Source organism: Brachyistius frenatus, unplaced genomic scaffold, assembly GCF_029030835.1.
Source record: "Brachyistius frenatus isolate BFR_SWC_R1_liver_20210118 unplaced genomic scaffold, ASM2903083v1 Contig_10, whole genome shotgun sequence".
Lineage (NCBI taxonomy): Eukaryota > Metazoa > Chordata > Actinopteri > Embiotocidae > Brachyistius > Brachyistius frenatus.
The window spans coordinates 6,173,727-6,192,593 of record NW_027210609.1 but is presented as its reverse complement, the minus strand read 5'-3'; the positions used below and the strand labels follow the sequence as shown (position 1 = coordinate 6,192,593).

At 40.8% G+C, this 18,867-nt stretch overlaps 2 protein-coding genes across 2 annotated transcripts; both read right to left on the bottom strand.

Moving 5' to 3' along the window:
- Window positions 1–35: 35 nt before the first annotated feature.
- On the bottom strand, window positions 36–11,586 carry mov10a (Mov10 RNA helicase a). Its single transcript, XM_069691057.1, has 22 exons — window positions 11,208–11,586; window positions 11,013–11,118; window positions 10,714–10,883; window positions 8,947–9,188; window positions 8,601–8,847; window positions 8,198–8,338; window positions 7,920–8,082; window positions 7,211–7,362; window positions 6,962–7,132; window positions 6,645–6,792; window positions 5,434–5,595; window positions 4,813–4,916; window positions 4,586–4,683; window positions 3,570–3,668; window positions 3,266–3,374; window positions 3,045–3,162; window positions 1,968–2,159; window positions 1,793–1,864; window positions 1,410–1,535; window positions 1,223–1,311; window positions 953–1,071; window positions 36–482 (listed from the first exon to the last, which is right to left on the bottom strand). The coding sequence occupies exons 1-22, from the start codon at window positions 11,327–11,329 to the stop codon at window positions 418–420; spliced, it is 3,015 nt and encodes a 1,004-aa protein (XP_069547158.1). The 5' UTR covers window positions 11,330–11,586; the 3' UTR covers window positions 36–417.
- A 1,812-nt stretch (window positions 11,587–13,398) lies between these two features.
- capza1a (capping actin protein of muscle Z-line subunit alpha 1a) lies at window positions 13,399–18,680 on the bottom strand. Its single transcript, XM_069691095.1, has 10 exons — window positions 18,593–18,680; window positions 16,516–16,579; window positions 16,365–16,416; window positions 16,080–16,143; window positions 15,744–15,950; window positions 15,563–15,642; window positions 15,343–15,421; window positions 15,160–15,231; window positions 14,904–14,966; window positions 13,399–14,269 (listed from the first exon to the last, which is right to left on the bottom strand). The coding sequence occupies exons 1-10, from the start codon at window positions 18,626–18,628 to the stop codon at window positions 14,129–14,131; spliced, it is 858 nt and encodes a 285-aa protein (XP_069547196.1). The 5' UTR covers window positions 18,629–18,680; the 3' UTR covers window positions 13,399–14,128.
- Window positions 18,681–18,867: the final 187 nt, after the last annotated feature.

The window sequence follows — 18,867 nt, the reverse complement described above, 5'->3', positions numbered from 1 at the left end:
TCAAGGGTGGTGATACACACGATTGGTCCGTACAATGTGGTTAAACGAGTTTATTCTTTAGTCTTATCAGAAAGGGATAAAGGAGTTAAAGAGATTCATTTGTAAATTGAAAACAGTAGTAAGACATATGGTGATCAGTTCCTGTGAAACAAAATGTTCTGCTCTTTATTTTTTACCCCAGAAAATGTTTATGTCATGTGCAGAAAGTCAATAAAGATTTACTTTGGCATTGTGTTGCAAAACGGCAGTGTTCACAGCACCAAAATGTGCAAACTGCTCTGAGAAATATTCATAGAAAGGATGTATTCTGAAATAATATGTTGAAGCACAAAAGCAGGAACAGATGTTTATGTATTTAAATCTAATCATCTTTTGAGGATGTAATTGCCGGGGGGCGCGGGGGGTCTAAAGGAAATGTTAATGCTCGTTCTTCCATCCGGGGTCCACGTGCTGTTGGAGGGCACTCTCCTCTGCAACAGGACCTGCAACACATGTAGGAAGACACAAAAGTTTTGTTTCTCGCAAGCAGAAAATGAATGAATGGTGTGTCCGAGAGGTACGAGCTTGGAGAAATGTTTTTTTGTTCAAATTGTATTATAACTTCAACTTCAGCTGGTCTATTTGTATCAGGTTCACTGAGCTTTAGGCTTGCAAATACCCATTATTTTCGTGAACAAATAACCTCTCAATTTGGTCCATAAATGGTCAAACACAGTCAAAAAAAATGCCAATCACAATATTCCTACAGTGCAAGGTGAAGTCTTCAGATGTCTTGTTTAGTCCAACCAACAGTTGAAAACCAAAGACAAACAGTTTACAATAATTTAAAATAAAGAAAAGAAGAAAACTCCCACAAGCTGTTGCTTGCTCCTCTGCAAGCTTGAAAAATTAAATAAAACGTTTGTTTTTGGACCGATTGTTTGAGCTCTAATGAAGTTAAAGTTTTATTTACGCTCAGAGTCAACGTTGATTTTCAGGGTCGCCAGTCTGGACACAATATCATCCTCTCCGTCTACGTCTCTGAAGTCAAATCCAGCGTAGCCCTTCTCCTTCACACAGTAGCTGATGAACCTGAAAGTGAAAAACCACACATGAAGCAAACGTGGACGAGAAGTCTGGAAAACAAGACAATTTCAACGTCAGAAAGACTGGGCAAACTTCATCTGCAGAGGTAAATTGTGTCATCCAATCAAAAGCTCTGGAAAGGCTCGCTCTGTCTTACTTCTCCCAGATGGGGTCCTTGTTGAGGATCACAGGGTTTCCCACCACGATGAGCAGGGACTTGGCTCTTGTCACGGCCACATTGAACCTCTAAAAGTAAATATAAGATGTCAGTAACGTCTTAACACTAAACATATAAGATTTTGTTTTAATAGCACTTTTAGTGAGAAATAAAACATGTGACAAACCTTTTCATTGGATAGGAATCCAATATTGAAGTCTTTGTCCATCTTGACGTAGTCGACGCTGCTACGTACTGTAGAGACCATGATGATCTTCCTCTCTTGTCCCTGAAACTCCTCCACAGAACCAACCTGATACCATGAAGAGAAAACAGTGGGAAACACATTTTGTACGCTACAATCTCACATGATATGCATGTGAATAAACATAATCCTCAATAACTTAATTACGCTTTTGAATAAAAGTTAAAAGAGGAGATCCATCTTTTGGTTTCCTTTTCATCTAAACTATCGAGAAGATACTTTAAAGTAGCATCTTTAGATTTCATGAGGGCCCCCCGAGACGATGAACTGACACAGAGGAATGTATTTCCAGCAGCACTGCTCACCTTGAGCTCTTTGAGATCACTCCATCGACTCAGCGCCGACACAGAATTCAGGGCCTTTCGGATTTTCTCAACCTGTCAGAGATGGAAGCTCGTTACGGATGACTAGTTACAAATGAATCCTACAAATTTCCTCTCCGCATCTTTGAAACACAAATGGGACTCCATGCAGTCTCACCTGTTTCCTGTAGGGGGCGATAATGCCGATATCTTTTGGAAAGAGCTTGGGGATTCCCTTCTTTCCTTGAGTTTCTATCAGCTTGATGAGGTAGTCGATCAGGACTTGGATCTCGGAGACGTTGAAGAAAGACGGACTGTTGGCCTCTCTCTCATCTTTCCCCATCACTCCGTGGAAGATCACTGGGAAACCCTGCGGCGATGGAGAGCAGCTGTCAGTTACTGGGTTGAATATGATTTACATGCTGTTTGGTGACGGCAATCTTGGCACAACTGAAAAAGGGGACCAGAAATTTGAGTTCATTTGTTTACAAATTATATAAAATTGTATTTTCCATCCACCAGAACACACCCAGAAGATAAGTTAAGTTTACTATAAAATCATGAAATGGAGAAAAGCATCAAATCCAACCTTTTGCTTGATAAGTAGCTTAAACAATTAAATGATGAACCAAAGTTATTGCAGATTCCCTTTCTGTCAATTGTCTACTTGTTTTACTTCTCATGTCATTTCATTGACTTATTTTTTGCATAATCTCGGCACATTTATTTCTTCTTGAATTCTAATGAGACTTTTGATTTCCTTGCGCAATGATTTCATTCAATACTTGTTTCCCTGTGACAGTTTCAGGCTGGTTTCTGTTCAATTCATTCAGATAATATGGGTGTTCATGCCTCATGGCACTAATTACAATTAAAGGGACATTCACGCCAATTAGTGTTGTACTTCCATTAAGTTAAAGAAGATTAACAAAAAACTGCTCAATTAAGTTTAGGGGAAGCAGAGCTATCTTAAAAAAAATACAAGCATTTGACAGTGTACTTTGATTTGTAAATGTCAATTGTTAGTCTGTAACAGTTTTTAATGTTTTTTGTTTTGTTAATATACAAAGTAATTATTTAGCTGTCTCAACTGTCTTTAACTGTTCTCTTAAAGCACTTTGGTTAACTTCTACTGTTTTAAAATATGCTCTGTAATTAACTTTTGACTTAGTTTACAGTTAACCATTCTCACATGTACAACGCATTAAGAGGTTTTAGGTATTGTGATGACTTCAGAGTTAGAAAATGCCCACACCTTTTTGGGAAGGTGTTCCCAGTTGCAGTAGAATTCGCGCACTCCCTGGTCGGCAAACACCTGCAACTCATTCTCATAAAACAGCTCGTTGGGGATTTCCAGAATGGCAGCATGAGACCTGAGTGAAGAAAAGAAAGAAAAACCAGAGTTATCAGTAATCAAAGCAGTAAGTAACAAGTAACTCCAACAAGTAAAATGGAGGTTAAAACATTGAGATGCACCTGTAGTTTCGCAGCAGTTTGGTGACAAAGCGAGTGTCAAAGTGTCCAGAGTCCGTACTTTTCTGATACAAAGCGTTATGTGTCATCAGCCTCTCCAGCAGAGAAAGTCCTGGAGAGCATTCATATCATATTATTAAATCAATTTGATATTCTGAGACAAGATCTAATACCGGAAGCAAAACCTGACATTCAGTTAATCCTACACTTTCATCAGTTTAAACTGCAAGTAATATGCAGTGTAACTGTCGTAAAAGGTGCGATGATACATAATGAAACGATAAGAAAAAATAACCCTTTGTCCTACCGAGTCCGTGCTCCAATGCAAGACGAGATCGAAGGATCGGTCCCAGCTGCTTGGGATCTCCTGCCAGCACCAGCTGACCCGTCTCTGCACTGAGCAGACCTGTGAGACAAAGAAAACATCCAACCAGTCAGTAACAACAAGCATCAGATTCACCGCAGGTGCAGCACTTATAAGTTCTGACCCTCAGTCACGTGACTGAGACTGTAATGTGTAAGAACAGATGGATGTGTCGAAGAATGTACTGCTACATAGTCTGAAATTTGTTGTATGAAGTTTAGAGACTTCTGTCAGATTTTTTAGACAAACTGTTTAACTTTTCTTTTTTACTTTTTAAATGGTTATCCAACAGTCAATTTTTTTTTTTTTTTTTTTTTTTTTAAAGTACAGAGCTACAGATACTAATAAAAACCTGGAGTGGTTGAGACATATCACATCGGAGTCTCCAGTTAGAAAAAAAAAAAATTGTTCCCTCCGCCTTCCTACTTCTGCTTACTGAGGAACTGCACTGATCGCATGTGTTGGCAGCAATAAAGAGGCTGTGAGCTTTCAGAGAAGAGACAAGAGAAGTGCAGCTGAAATCTGGAGCTAGTTTTCTACAATGTAAGTAAAGAAATCGGTTCAGTGTTTCACACCCACCGTAGACAGAAAATCCACCCCATCATAAACACTTATTCTGAGAGGTTATGCTAGGTTCTTTAAGGCATGGCAGAAATGATGATAATATTTAGAGTGATCGCTAGAATAATTAAAATTAAAAAGAGTTCGTGTGAGACATCAGAAGACATTACCGATTGTGAGTTATGATGCAAAGATTCATCTTTCTTTAGATTTAATCCAAATAAAACCCACTATCTAAAATCTGAGAAATTGTGTTACCTCAAAGATGTATTTGTATGCACCTATAAAATGATTTATTCTTAAAAAAAAAGAAATAGCATGTAAGACTTTGCAGATTTTTTTCCTCAAGATCTCATAAAAACCAAAAATGTACTGCAGTTCAGACATTCAGTGTTTACCTGCAATAGCAATGATGCACTCTGGCTCCACGGCCTGTCCTCCTTCATCCACAAACACGTGTGAAAAATGGCCGACTGGGATCCCTCCAGACACGAGTCTAAAAACAGAAACACAGCAGCAATCTTACAGGAGTAATATACAAGTGAAATATTGCTTACATCACAAAAAATGTGATTGAGCCTAATACCGTATACATTTTTATATTATGCAAGCCGCTGGGTCTTACCTGCCAGCTGTGACCATAGTTGTTACAATGACTGTGTATTCCATCAGAATTGCTTTCTCTGGAAACACAAAGCTTTCTTGTCTCTCGTCCCAGTTACAGTATTTCTGAAAGAGACAGAAAATATGCCACAAAAAGTTTCCTTCCATCCACTCATTGAAACATTTGGATGTAAAACATATACGTGTATATTTTCATTTTTCATGACATATTTTTGCACTAGAAGGTAAACAGACAACATTTTTACACAAATATATCATAATATGCACAGGCAGTTCGTTACCTGATTATTAAAGCGACCAACATTTGGTTTAAAAAAAAAATAAAAAAAAATGAGTCATTCAAATCATACTGATAAGCTCACCAGTTAGGCTCTAGGAATCAAGATGTTGCGCTACTTGTTTGACTTGCTGAGACAAAAGAATATCTTTCTATTTCCGGTTTTATTCTTAAACATTATGGCTCCTGAATACACATGGACACACACACACACACACACACACATACAAAATGGGATCATCTCGATCCAGACTACATTGTGCTTCAATACAACTGAATCTCTTATCAAATCTGAGCCAGTTCGTCAGCCAGATTGTGGATGTAACAATGAAAGCTGATGCTCACCAGTAGGTTCTCGGGGACGGTTTTAGAATCTCGGCTGCTGGCGTACAGACGGTAAACCTGATGACAGTCAATGTTTACCATCAGTCTCTCACAGAGCAGGTCACATGCACTGTTTGAGGGCGCACAGGCGAGGATGTGGGCTGACCGATCTGCCTTGCTGATCTGACAATGCAAGCAAAGCAAAATTCATTACATAATAATAACAGGCTTGTATGTAAACACCTAATGTGGTTTGTAAGGAGCCCCAGGCTGCAGCTGCGCAGCCAGCAGGATCCAGACTGCAGCTGCTGTCCATCTCACAAGGTCGAAGGGCACCGATCCACGCAGAGCTGGAGTACATTGTGGCAGGGACATATGAAATATATTGTAGTTTTGTTGGGAACAATCATGAAGCCACGCATAATAAAAAATAAAAAAACATTATAACATTATTGGGTTTTAAGGACCGCACACATTCTTGTAGACGGGAATTAACCCCAAAATATGTACACAATCTCACAAAATATAGCCAAACCGAATAGAAAACTAAGTATCCTGTTGTGAGTGCGTCCTCATAGATTGATAAACAACTCCTTCTTTCATACACCTCAATTAAAAACAGTTAAGATGAAAACAAAAATATTTGTTCTATTTCTCCAAAAATTAAACATGTATGACTAAACAAGAATTAATTAATAATAAAAAAAATTAAAAAAGCACAGTGGTTTAGTCATATGTTAGTGACATTGGAACAATATAATCTGCCTCTTCAGGGTGTGGTTTGATCAGTATAGCTGACTCTGGTGTTACTACGGCAACCAAATCAACAGGCAGATGTAAATACATGACATCACCTTTTTGTCCCTCGACGCAAAGACAAAACAGAGAAATCTACCAAGTGAGATACTTGTCTGACTCTATGGGATAGTATTCATTGATTAATCTGCCTGTTATTTTCTAGATTGATTTGTTTTTGGTCTATAAAACATCAGAAAACAGGAAATAATCACAATATCTACGGAAATCTTCAACTTACTATGACATAAGAGCACATAAAACCTGCTTAAATGATTAGTTATCAAAAGAGTTTTCTGTGCAACGACAAATCAACTAATTGAGGAATCTCAGAAGCTGTAGTACACATAGATCCACACTGCATGTGGAAGAAGGCTGATAAAGTGAACGGTTTTCAGGGTCGATCTACAGACCAACAGAAGCAGAACATTTAATACCTGATGCATAGCTTCAACCAGAGTGATTGTCTTTCCAGTTCCAGGAGGCCCAAACACCAGATGAGGAGCAGGCTTCGATGATCCAGCAACAATGCACTGCACCGCAGCTTGTTGCTCCGGGTTGTTTTTCAGCTGACGGTTGCACAAACTAGACAACACACAGGTGAAACATTTTAAACATGTGGAATAAAAACCATGAATAGGGTCAAACCAAAACAGTTGATTACACTTTCATAATCAGGAACTCATTATCCTCTGATCACCAAACTTCTGTGTGTGTTTGTAGGTGGTGGTGTTTATGCAAACTGGTACCAGACCTGAGCTCGGGCATGGGAACATTAGTCACTGCTGCACCAGATGGGAACAGCACCTCTCCAAGCTCATGTTTGGCTGCCAAGTGCACCGCCCGGTGCTGCAGCTTCAAAGGGAACCGGTTGATAGTAAACTCCACGTCGAACTTCATGTTGCTGATAAAAGTCTTCAACAACCTGAGAGCAGTAAAAAGTGGGAGTTGGTTATTTTTTTCTGGGTTTCCAGCAGACACGTGTCCTTATTCGAGCTCTTACTGTTTTGAGAAGCCCAGCTTCACACTCTCCAGCTCGACCCTGTGAACATATCCGGTGTAGACGGTGAGCGGCTGGGACGTGTCCTCAGATTTGGACGCCCTGAGACAATCTCCTCGAAGTACAGATGGCCGATTCTCAGCAACACCAGGAACCTGTTGGGAGGACATTAATGTCGGTCTCATATTTGCTGCGTATTTGAATTCCTTGAAGATAATCGGTACATACTGTAATGTACTGTTTATCATGGTACACATATTTATGTTGTACAAACATAACTACATGTTTGCAGCTCATTCAGATGTAGTAAGAGATCGTTTTTGATTGAATATTTGATTTAAATAACCATTTTATCTGCAGCTCAAAAACTTGCCTGCTGATCAATAAAGTACTGGACAAGATAAGCTTAAAAAAAAAAAGAAGCTTAAATGAACAACTATATCAAGAATTCAGCTGCTTTAAACTCATTGATCACAGAGAGCAGGAGGAGATAGAAGGCAGGTTTAACAGCCTGTCCTCCTCCCTCCCTCCTCCTCTCTGTACAAAGTGTGAAACAAATTACACACATTATTAAAAATTGATTTCAAGTCAATCGCCAGGAAATACAGGCATTTATATAAATTTGCAAGTGAATTTCATGCTTCAGAGATGCAAACAGAACCGCAACACAAACAAAAAGTAGGTCAGTGTATTCCAATCAAGATATATTTACCCTGAGTATGAGGAGCTTTCTGTTGCTTTGGTCTGGCGTCATGGTTTGATTGTGGAGGTCATACTTCCGGATGTCCACCTCCATCTGAATCTCTTCCAGGTGCAGCAGGAGGTGAAATCGATCGGAGTAGTTGTTCATCTTTAAGGCACAGCTGAGAAGACTCCTGGACACCAACAGACACACAGACGCAAACGCTGGATGTGAAGACGGTTAATCCCATAAAACACTTCACCCACCACAGTCATGGTTAGCTGTGATTAATAAGGTCGTTCTCTCACTTCACTTCTGCAAGTTTCTGTCGGGCCGTTGGAGACAGGTGCTCGGAGTCCTCCATCCTTTGGTTAGCCAGTTCCTTCAGGTAATAAGGGTAGTTGTAGTCTCCCAATTTCATGGCTGTCTTCAGGCGCTGGACCACAGAGCTGTAGAGATGAACACAACACACCATGTTACAGTAATTAGCATGAATAGAACTGCTCTGAGTCCATCTGCTGATCTCAGGTACAAGTGAGGAAAACTGTTTCAGCCAGCTCCAAAATTAAATATTGATATAGAAATCTGTTCTCATTAAATTTGGCGAGAGTCAGAGTGTGAGCTGAGTTTATCTGTTAAACTACGGACATTATTTTTTATGTCTTAAAAGCCTATTTGTGACTGGTTTACAACAGGTTTTTAATAGCTTACCTCTCAGGTGGTACTCCATCCACCACCATAGTGTGTAAAGCCTTGTACGTGACCGCCTGATATGGTTTATAAGGAGCCACAGGTCCCAGCTCCACAGCCAGCGGGGTCAGCGCTGCAGCCTCCATCTCCCTGACAATGCAGAAGGGCACTGACCCGGGCAGATCTGGGCAGAACTCAAAGTACATCATGGCAGGGAAATATCCGAAGTGGTTCAGCGTGTACCGAACCACCACTTCATAGCTCTCTCCTGCAGAGGACAAAAAGAAAGCAGGGACGACTCTGTGAGTGGTAACTCTGGTCGTTTTCTGTCATTTAAAAGGCAAAGGAGGTGTGTTTGTTGTCTCACCGGGACAGAGGAACAGCGGACAGGCTCTGGTCACTCTCCTCTCATCGTCCAGGGTGAAGCAGCGTATCCGGTGCAGGGCAGTGTAGTAGGTGAAGTGGATGCAGTCTGTGCCCTTGTTTGCGATGAGGAACTTGACGATGAACACCTCTCGCAGACGAGTCACGGTAAACTCAACCTTCCCACCGCTCGACTCAGGGTCAGAGGTGATCTCAATGCCCCCCTTGTCAGCCATCAGCTCTTTTCTGTTGAGGGACAGAAATGAACGTTAAGTCAGCATAATGGGAAAATATCGCAAAATCAGTGCATCCTGGTAGTTGACATTATAAGTCTGAGATCTACGTATGTCATCAACCTCATCCTGACTGACACTGGGCTTTTCAGGCTGATATTGAAATCAGTATTTGGGTGTTTTCAAGAATATAGATGAACAATACTGATACAGATGACTCAGCAGGCATTGAGACTGTTGCACTGCTCTGCAATAAAACAGTGCAAAGGCTAAGTTCATGGTGGCAAATCAAAAAGCTAACCTCAACACATATCCAGAGAAAGGTTTTAAAGCTGTGGAAAGTTTTCACATTGGGAATCATTTATTCTCTTTTCATCTTTTTCCTTTAGTCACTAAGTAGAAGGAAGTAAGAAGAAAAATAGAAGTGGTGATTAACAGTTCTGAATATTTTCCACACTGATATGACTGAATGTCTCAGGTCTCTGTCCTCAAATCTCGGCACAGATGCCAGAAATGTTGGCTCCCAGTTTGGGTTTAGGCGGAAGACACCCTCTACATTTAAGATTATGCTTAAAATTTGTTTTCAATTAATCATTTTTAGGGCTGTCTCAGGTTACCCTGAAGCATACCATAATTCTTCTTATAAATCCTCTTACTCGCTCTTTTACTCTCCATGCATTTATACAACATTATTGCGTGTCATTAACTCCTAGTGGCGCTGTAATCCTGTACACACGGTGCATCCATTTTTTAAAGGGTATGATTGTAAAATAAAATCAGATCCTGTCTTATTTTTGGGCTGCATCAACTCACTAAAGGTATGACACTGTGTTGTGTCCGTAACATGTTGCAAACCAACATGAATCAATCTCTCTCTCTTCCTCGCTCGCTGTGTGGACTTTGCTCAAATGACTGCAATCAGATGATTAAGGAATAATTGTGACACACTAATTGTAATCTCAAAATGTTACCATGTGAAATGCCCTGAGATTACTTATGTTGTAATTTGGTGCTATATGGATACATTCGAATTGAACAGTATATCTATTTTAAATGCTAAACCTCTTGCAGCAGGGTGGAGGGGCGGGGTCCACTCTGGACACGTCACCTCATGGTCTATCATGGTTTATTACACACTGTACAGACAGACAACCATTTGTGCTCGGATTAACATCCGTGGGTAATTTAGGCTGGTCAGGTGACTCTGGGAGGAAACAGTCGCAGTCACGGGAACAATACACAAGATGTTCAACAAACAAAGCCCCAACTGGCTGCAAAGTTTGAACCTAGGACCTTATTGTGACACCCTGTCTTCTCAAACTAGTCGGTTTAATTGAACAACGACCAGACTGACAGGCTCTGCTGATGCATGTTTTCCTTGCGTGCATGCAAGGATCTCATTGGAGGAACAAACTTAATAACACCGAACATGGATGAATGTGACAACAATACAAGACAGAATTTACTTCTATGGCTACACATGAGTTAGTGACACATATTACAGCCTCGTACAATGTACAAACTCCAACCTAATTTACCTGTTCCCCTTCAACTTGTGAAGGATCTCTGAAGCCAGCTTTTTCTTTGGGGTCAGCACAGGGTTCAGGGGGGTGGAGGACGGCGCAGTAGTGTCATCTGTCTGCTGAGGGCCAGAGCTGTGAGCCTGAGGGGCCCGGGGCCTCCGCCACTGGTCACAGTACACACGGACCTACAAAGATAACATGATGGTTCCTCATTTTGTTACTATTTTATTAGCAGCAAAACGCAAAACATGTCCAGGCTTGTCTCCACAAAGCCCTCAATAATAATTAGCGCAAAAGAAATGTACAGATCTTACCTGAGGTTTGACATTTATGTAGACTCTCCCCTGTCTAATGTAGGCTTTGTTGAATTTCCGAAGAGCGAAGATGACAGTGGAAAAGTTGGGATCTTTTATTCCCTCTCTGTGAACATGGATTTGAGACAGAATAAGGAGGGTGTTACAGACGGCTCAGTCTAACTGCATGTGACACGCACTGTGATAGCAGCCTACCTGCCCCTAAATTCAGAGTTGTAGATGACTCGAAGTTCATTTTTGCTGTTGTTGGATATTCTGTCTCCCAGAAATTCAATGAAGTCCAGTCCGGATTCAAGCGACTGTGTAAGCGACGGCATGTCGACGTGTTTCACAGGCCGCTGTTACTCACTGACGCCCAGCTGATGAAAACTGAGGAAGTTCATCTGCTCACCAACTAAGTTTCAGTTTCCTGGAATATTATTGCGGCACTTTGAAGTCAATGCGCTCGAGCGACGAGGACATTGCCCCGTTTTGCGCAACTGAGGCGCTTATTCGCAGAGGATGGAAGTAAAGCGTCGATTTTTCATTCATTTCTCAGTTTAAAATATCTAACAAGTTACATGTAAATCTACTATTTTACGCATTAAGCGCAAAACCTGAGCTGATGGACGCTCTCCAACGGTGCCAGTCAGGAATTGTCCGTAAATGTGTTGCACAAGCAAAGCGGAAACACACACACACACACACACAAAAAGGGACAAAAAGACTGGTCGAAACGAACGACCTCACGGCGATGTGTTCTGGATTTAATATCTTTACGAAGGGCCGAAATAAAATAAAAAAGTATTTCCGGGTTTTATGTGTCCGATGGCCGACACACGTTTCTTCGGCGATGTTATTGTTGACACTCCCTGGACTCGATCACATAACCGCGAGCAGAGCAGGTACACTGCACTGACTCCGGAGCCGTAAAGTCCCGTAAAACAATACATCCATTTCAAATACATTTATTATAGGTTAAAGTACACTAAACTGCACACAAACCGTTTTATTTACGCTTAAGCATGTGATTCTCACACCAAAGGATCGATCATGTGGTTTGTCACAAGTTTTTCCTTTTTTTTCCCCCCCTCGCCTTATTTACTTAAATATATTTTTTTAGTTCAGAGTTTCTTACATTGTTTTGCCGATATAGCTAATCCATAAATACTTAATAGGCAACTATATACAACCGTAAAAAGCTGTGAATCTACATATTTGAACATATGACAACAAAAAAAATTCCCCTCGGGGATTAATAAAGCATATACTTACCTACTGTTGGACTTGGGCTCCTGCTAAAGTAACCAAAATGTGTCAGCCCCCAGTCCTGCGTGTTCTTTAACGAGGCAATAGGAGAATATGTCAGGCTCCAAGATATTTCTTTTAACAGCAGCAGAATAACCATTTTACAGAGCTCTGGGGTCCAGACTATGTTTCCCTGACCGCAACAGAGTATGCGTCAGTTCACAAAGTCTGAGCTCCTGACTTTCCCTCACCCAGTCTTCTTATAGTACAGACACCAAAAAGTCATGTGTATTGATGGATCCTTTGTTGGTTGTTGGAGGACTTCACATCCTGGAGTCCTCCAGACAGCCGTCTGTTCCTGTTTATGCCTCAAAGAACAACAGTATGTGACCCCAGAGGTTGCAGACCCCCTCCTGTGACCTTTTGGTTTGGCATAGTACTCTCACTCTTATTTACAAACACAGCCTTTTGTCTACACCTTCATTTACAACCACACCCTGTTGTCTACACCTTCACTCACAACCACACCCTGTTGTCTACACCTTCACTCACAACCACACCCTGTTGTCTACACCTTCATTCACAAACACAGCCTTTCGTCTACCCCTTAGGATTAATAGTTGATAATACGACCTATATATAATTCATATGATATGGCATATATATATGTTGTATTATTGTAAACATAACCTAACACAGAATCGCACACTACCTACCTACCTACCTAAACGACTTGGTGAATTGCTTTTCAAAATAAGGGCTGCACTTTTACTGAAGTTGTTTGAAATGTTTTTACATGTTTATGTATCGTAATTACATCTTCGTTCTTGGCCTTTTATTGCATACTATAGATTTTAATTTCAATGCGACCTTACACCTGGTGAAATCAAGAAATTAGAATGAGCCAAAAAGAAATATTTTTCACAAAATTAGCATTTGCAAAACAAATTTTCACGAGCTCAAATTCGATACAATATTGTGCAATAATAAATATACTTACTGTATTGTTGCTATATTATTGCAAACAGCTGGCAAGAGACAAATACTTTTTCATTTGCAATCATATACAACAGTGAAAAACTGTAAATTTGAAAATTTGGAGTCACAAACATTTGGTGCCAAAAAACTCCACACACAAATGACTGTTCACAAAATCATATTTGGTGCAATATCTTTTATTTCATCAATAATAAACGTACTTACAGTTTGTATAAAAATATAGCACAAGCTAAAGGCAAACAGCTGGTAAGAGGATGCTAATACCTTAATCAGTAGGGGGATATAATAAAAGTATTATCACTGACATTATCTCTCTACAACCGAGAGAAATAAAACAATTAAACTTTAATTGTCTGAGGATGGGACAAGGAAAGACGTTTTGGCATGCCTGCTGGTTACACTCTTGCCACCAGAGGAATAATTTAATATAGGTATATGGGATCTTTTGATTGAAATAGAAACTATGATTTGATGCTGCCCAGCCAGGTAATATTTTGAATTGCATACAGTACTTGCCCCTCTCAAAGAATATTAGTTATGTTATATAGAAGGTGTAAATTAGTCGGTACATGTAAATCAAGGGGGGGGGGGGGGTTGGGGGGGATGCGTGTCCGTTTGAAGCACTGAGGGATCAGAAACTGTTTATAATCTGTTTGTGGGAATTTGATCACCCGGACTGTCACAGTGTTGCTGAAGGCATTATTTGTTAAAAAATAATATATGTTTACAAATGAGCGACAGTCAGCCCACTCAATGTAATTTTAAAATCAAGGCGTCCCCTCTCAGTGCTCAACAGAAACTATAATTCTCCAGAGGGCCATACAGTACGTTAATTTGCATCACACATATTAGCGCGATCAGTTTGTCATAACCGAAAGGGACTCCGTCCTCTAAGCGTTCTGCATCTCCTTTCCGATCTTGTAGCTGAGGATCTTGTTCCAGTCAATCTTGGTGCGGGTGACTGGCAGCTGTCTGCGTAAGGCTTTGAATGTGGTGTCTGACATGGTCTGATAGTTCTCACTGATGGCCACCTGCAATCCAAACAGGATAAAAGTCATGCTTTGCAGATATATGCAAGTTGTATTATGATGTAATCCTTGGTTACACAGTCGTTATGCAATTGTCACAAGTTGCCGTCGCCCATGAAGGTACGATGCTGGCAGGAATGTTTTCAAACACATTATTGGTGAACGACGGTTGATAAGGAAGAGATCAAGAGGCAGATAACCGGGAACAGCATTATTCGCACACATGTGGGCTGCTAAATCAGATAGGCACCCGCTTATCACCAAAACAGGTGATACACATTCATGACACTCGAGAAACAATAATATCCAGGACCACAATAAAAGCTGGAGTGGTGGTGGGTGAGTGAACCGGCAGAAATATGATCTGAAACAGGGTTTTCAGAAACACTTTCCCCATCAGCCTCTCCATCTAATGATTGGAAGAGAGAGATGTCGGACATGACATCTTCTCTATAGGCCGTAGAGGAAGTCCAACCTCTCAGACATGTTTTCCACCCCCACCCATTTCTAGCCTGTAAGTAAATTGTTCTGCATCTCTCTGGGATTGTGACTAAGCCACATATGAATTGCAATTACTTACTTGGTTTGAAATGTCAAAAGGAGGGCTAGGTGTAATAAGCAGACAACTGTCACATACCTGATATTCATTCTCTGCATCCTCAATAATCTTCACCAACTCCTTGGCAGTCTGGCTCTCATTCTGCCAAAAGATTGTGGATTAGTTAAAAAAACAAAAAAACAACAACTATGCAATCTAAACATACATGAGCCTAAATCAAATATAAAATGCCCCAATCAATTTAATTATTTTCTTCTTTCTGAAATTCAAATTTTAAAATGTCAACAGAGACCGTCAAAAAAAGAATCAAAACAGAAACTTATCAAACACTTACAGACACCGTCAGTGATTCTTGGACATCTTTATGGCTGACGAGCTGCACATTTCCATCCTCATAATAATGTACCTTGGAGAAACAGGAAATTAAAAAAAAAAAACTGAGGCGAAGCACCCAACAGTGAAAGAAAACCAACCACACAGCAGAGTTTACACTGCACGTGATGATCACTCAACATACCTGTATTTTCAACACTCCGGTCACCTGAGCTGTAGACTGGGAGACACTGAACTTCCACTCTGACCGGCAGCGACCGTTCCTGGGAACAGAGGAAGTGAGCTTCAAAACCAAACCCATTATTGCCTCCACTCTGCACCAACATAACTGCCTGAGTGAATTTGATCAGTAGGTCTAAAAAAAAAAAAAAAAAAAAAAAGTTCATTATCCTCGATCAACTCACCAGAAGTTTTTAGGCTCAAATTGATGGCCCTCGATGCAGGCGATAATGGTCTTCTGGCCATCAATTGTTTTCCCATAAACCTGAAGCAAATAATAATAATAATAAAAAAGGATCAGTGGGTGCTTGTTCTGCCTAATGCTGAACACAACAGCTACGGTGCGGATTGGGAAAGGGATCTTACGGTGCAGACTCCACTGGGGTAGTGCTCCTTGACGTAGGCCCTCAGAGCAGAATCACAGGCATCTCTCCATGACCTGAGGCCTGCCTCGCCCTCATGAGGCTGGGGGTCGCTGGCCTCCTTCCTCAGGTGGTCAAACTTGAAGGAGATTTTGTTGTGAGGGTCAAAGAAGCGGCCGTTTCCCAGGTCTCCGTGCTCGGTTATCAGAACCTACGTGGAACACACACACCGTGTGTTACTTATGCTTATAACTCAGGCATAATAATGTCGACTAATGGAAATTTTATAGGTTAATTAAATAAGAAAAGTAAATTATTTAAATATTTTAAAAATGCTTGCCTGATCTTCATATCCATCAATTTTGGCAAGGGTGAACTGATCCATGTTGTACTGGGCGAAGGCACTTTAAGAGAGTACAACTATAAGTTCCATGTACATAATTAACATCAGAATCTTTCTGGGCAAGGCAAGGCAAGTTTATTTGTATAGCACATTTCAACAACAAGGCAATTCAAAGTGCTTCACATAAAAGCATTAAAACATAAGACAAAAGAAAAGGACATTTAAAAACAATTAAGAATTTTCTAGATTAAAAAAAAAAAAAAAAAAGGAGAGGACACTTACTGAGCTGCCCCCTCTCTGAGAAGATTATCATTGTTGAGCAGTAGTCGCACATCTGTAAACAACAATTAACCTCAAGGTAAGCAGGAACATTTTGTTCTGTACACGATACTTGCAAGAAGTACTAAAGATGTAAATCACAAGGAGGGCTCACCGTTGAAAACTTCATTGAACTCCCCTGGAGGAGAGTGCATCACAAAATTAGCTGCAATGCGGACCTAGAAATAAATATAACATCTTGTCATAAAGCTGTAAAATAGTAAGAAGCATGACATTGTCACCAAATACAGTGCAATAGAGTTCAGTTCACTTCCTCCTATAAAATAGACCGTAATGCACCACAATAAAAACTGCCTTCACCACAAGCCAAAGCATGTTGCATGTTTGTTTGTTTGTTTAGAAAATCCAGGCTTTTTATTTGTCTTTAGAGATATTAGTCGAACTGACCTTTTAGTGTTTATAACTTTTGTATGAATTTCAGGTCTTCTGCACTAAACTGCTGACCATTGCACTGTTTATTTTCATTCTATTATATTTGTATACACTGTTCATTTTTACATTGCATATTTTTTTTTACCTCTATTTTGATTCTGTCATTTGTATTGCTTTGACCCTGTATCTTTGCATGCTGTGTATATCTATCTATATGTATTATTGCTAATACCTTCTCTTATTATTCAATTTGAGTCTAGCTAAGCATTTTGTAACATTTACTCTGTGAAATATCAGATTCTAAATAAAACTATGAGGCAGAAGATGTCTGTGATCAGTTGAAAAAGGAGCAGAGCGAAGCAGAGAGCAGTGGGCTAAATATCTTGGCCGCAGGCTTGTTAGCTCTATTTTGGCCACTCCTTAGATGGCAGGCAATATATGTCACCAAAGGGCTTTTCTTAGCAGCCGGTATGGCTGTGTAAGCATGTGGTGTCAAAGCCATGAAGTTAAGGGGTTGCAGCATGTGCTCCTCTTCCTCCTCAGTGAGGACTGTTGTTATACATTTACATCAGCAAGGACACAGTAAAGTGGAAGTAAGTCCACAAAGTGTTTTTTTTTTCCACAGCTTCAACCAGTCCAAATGTCAGGGCCACATTGCAGGAAAAGTGGTGCCAGTGGTGCCGTCTGTCAGGCAGACAGGGTTAGTAAAGCCTCCGGGGTGGGGTGGGGTGGGGTAGGGGGGGGGGGGGGCTGCAGCTGGCACCGACCTACAACTGGGGGGTGTCCAGTTGAAAGGGTAGCGGGACATCACAACGAGTAACCTAGTTTAACCTCAGTCCTGGATCGGTACTCCACTAAAGCACTCGAGACTCAGCGTCTCTTCCGTGCAATTCAAATTCAGACTTGGGTCTTAATAAAAAAACAAAACAACACACACACATTCAAGGTACTCCCAACTCTCGCTTGTGACACAGATTTATTTACATCCATTTCAAAAAGGGACGTCGCTGGGGTGGACACACACACACACACACACACACACACACACACACACACACACACACACACACACACACACACACACACACACACACACACACACAGCTTTGGGAATGCGCGGTTATTTTACAACATGTTGCAGCATGGCATGATGCAGAAAGCAGCAGGCACTACGAGGCCCTGCAAAACACTGCAGGGAGACGAGCCCTGCAAAAAGTTACTGGCAAACAATGCAAATACGAAATACATGCGCACTCCAGTATGTGACAACTTGCGTGAACTTCTATTTATTTATTTGTTATTATTATTATTATTATTTTTTATAGCAAGACTGGTTTAGGAAGCTGCATTAAGTGCCAGTAAACTGGGTGTGGGTGGTGTTGTGCTCCCGATGCTGTCACGACTGTTAATGCAGGAAGTCGCTCGACTTCCCTCGAGTTAGCATGGAGCTAACCATTACAAACGACTAAATATTAAACCGGACACCCGAGCTCGGCTGCACGATGTATAAGGATCCTTGCTGATCAAAGAGGAGACGGGACATTAGATGTTGTCGGACCGTGTATTTGTGGCAGAAGGAACACGCGAGGTTTTCAGCTCTGAACTGTCAAAATGCAGAAATGGTTTCGGTAGCTTCACCAAACAAGACTCCTCCGTAACGGCGACGCGCCCGACTTTAAAAAAAAAAAAAAAAAAAAACAAAAAACACCAAAACCCGCCGCTGTTGTTCGAGACACAGATTCACGATGAAAGAGGAGTTACAGTGTGATTTGTTTTGTTGTTGTTTTTCATAGAAATACCTTCTCTTCATCGCTGAGTTCGTCGAAATCTGCCATCTTGACTCAATGAAGTGTTAACAAAGCGGTAAAGGAGGTTGCCAGGTACGAGACGGACTCCTCCCTGCGCAGCGACGAGCCCCAGTCCGGAAACAGCACCGTGGCGGGCTGAGCAAAACGGTCGAAATAAAAATAACGGACTGTCAAATATTTTGTAAATCACGTTAGGCTACATAATATGATGTGCGGTTGTTGTTGTTTTTTTTGTGACACGTGATATTCAGGAAATATCATTCAGT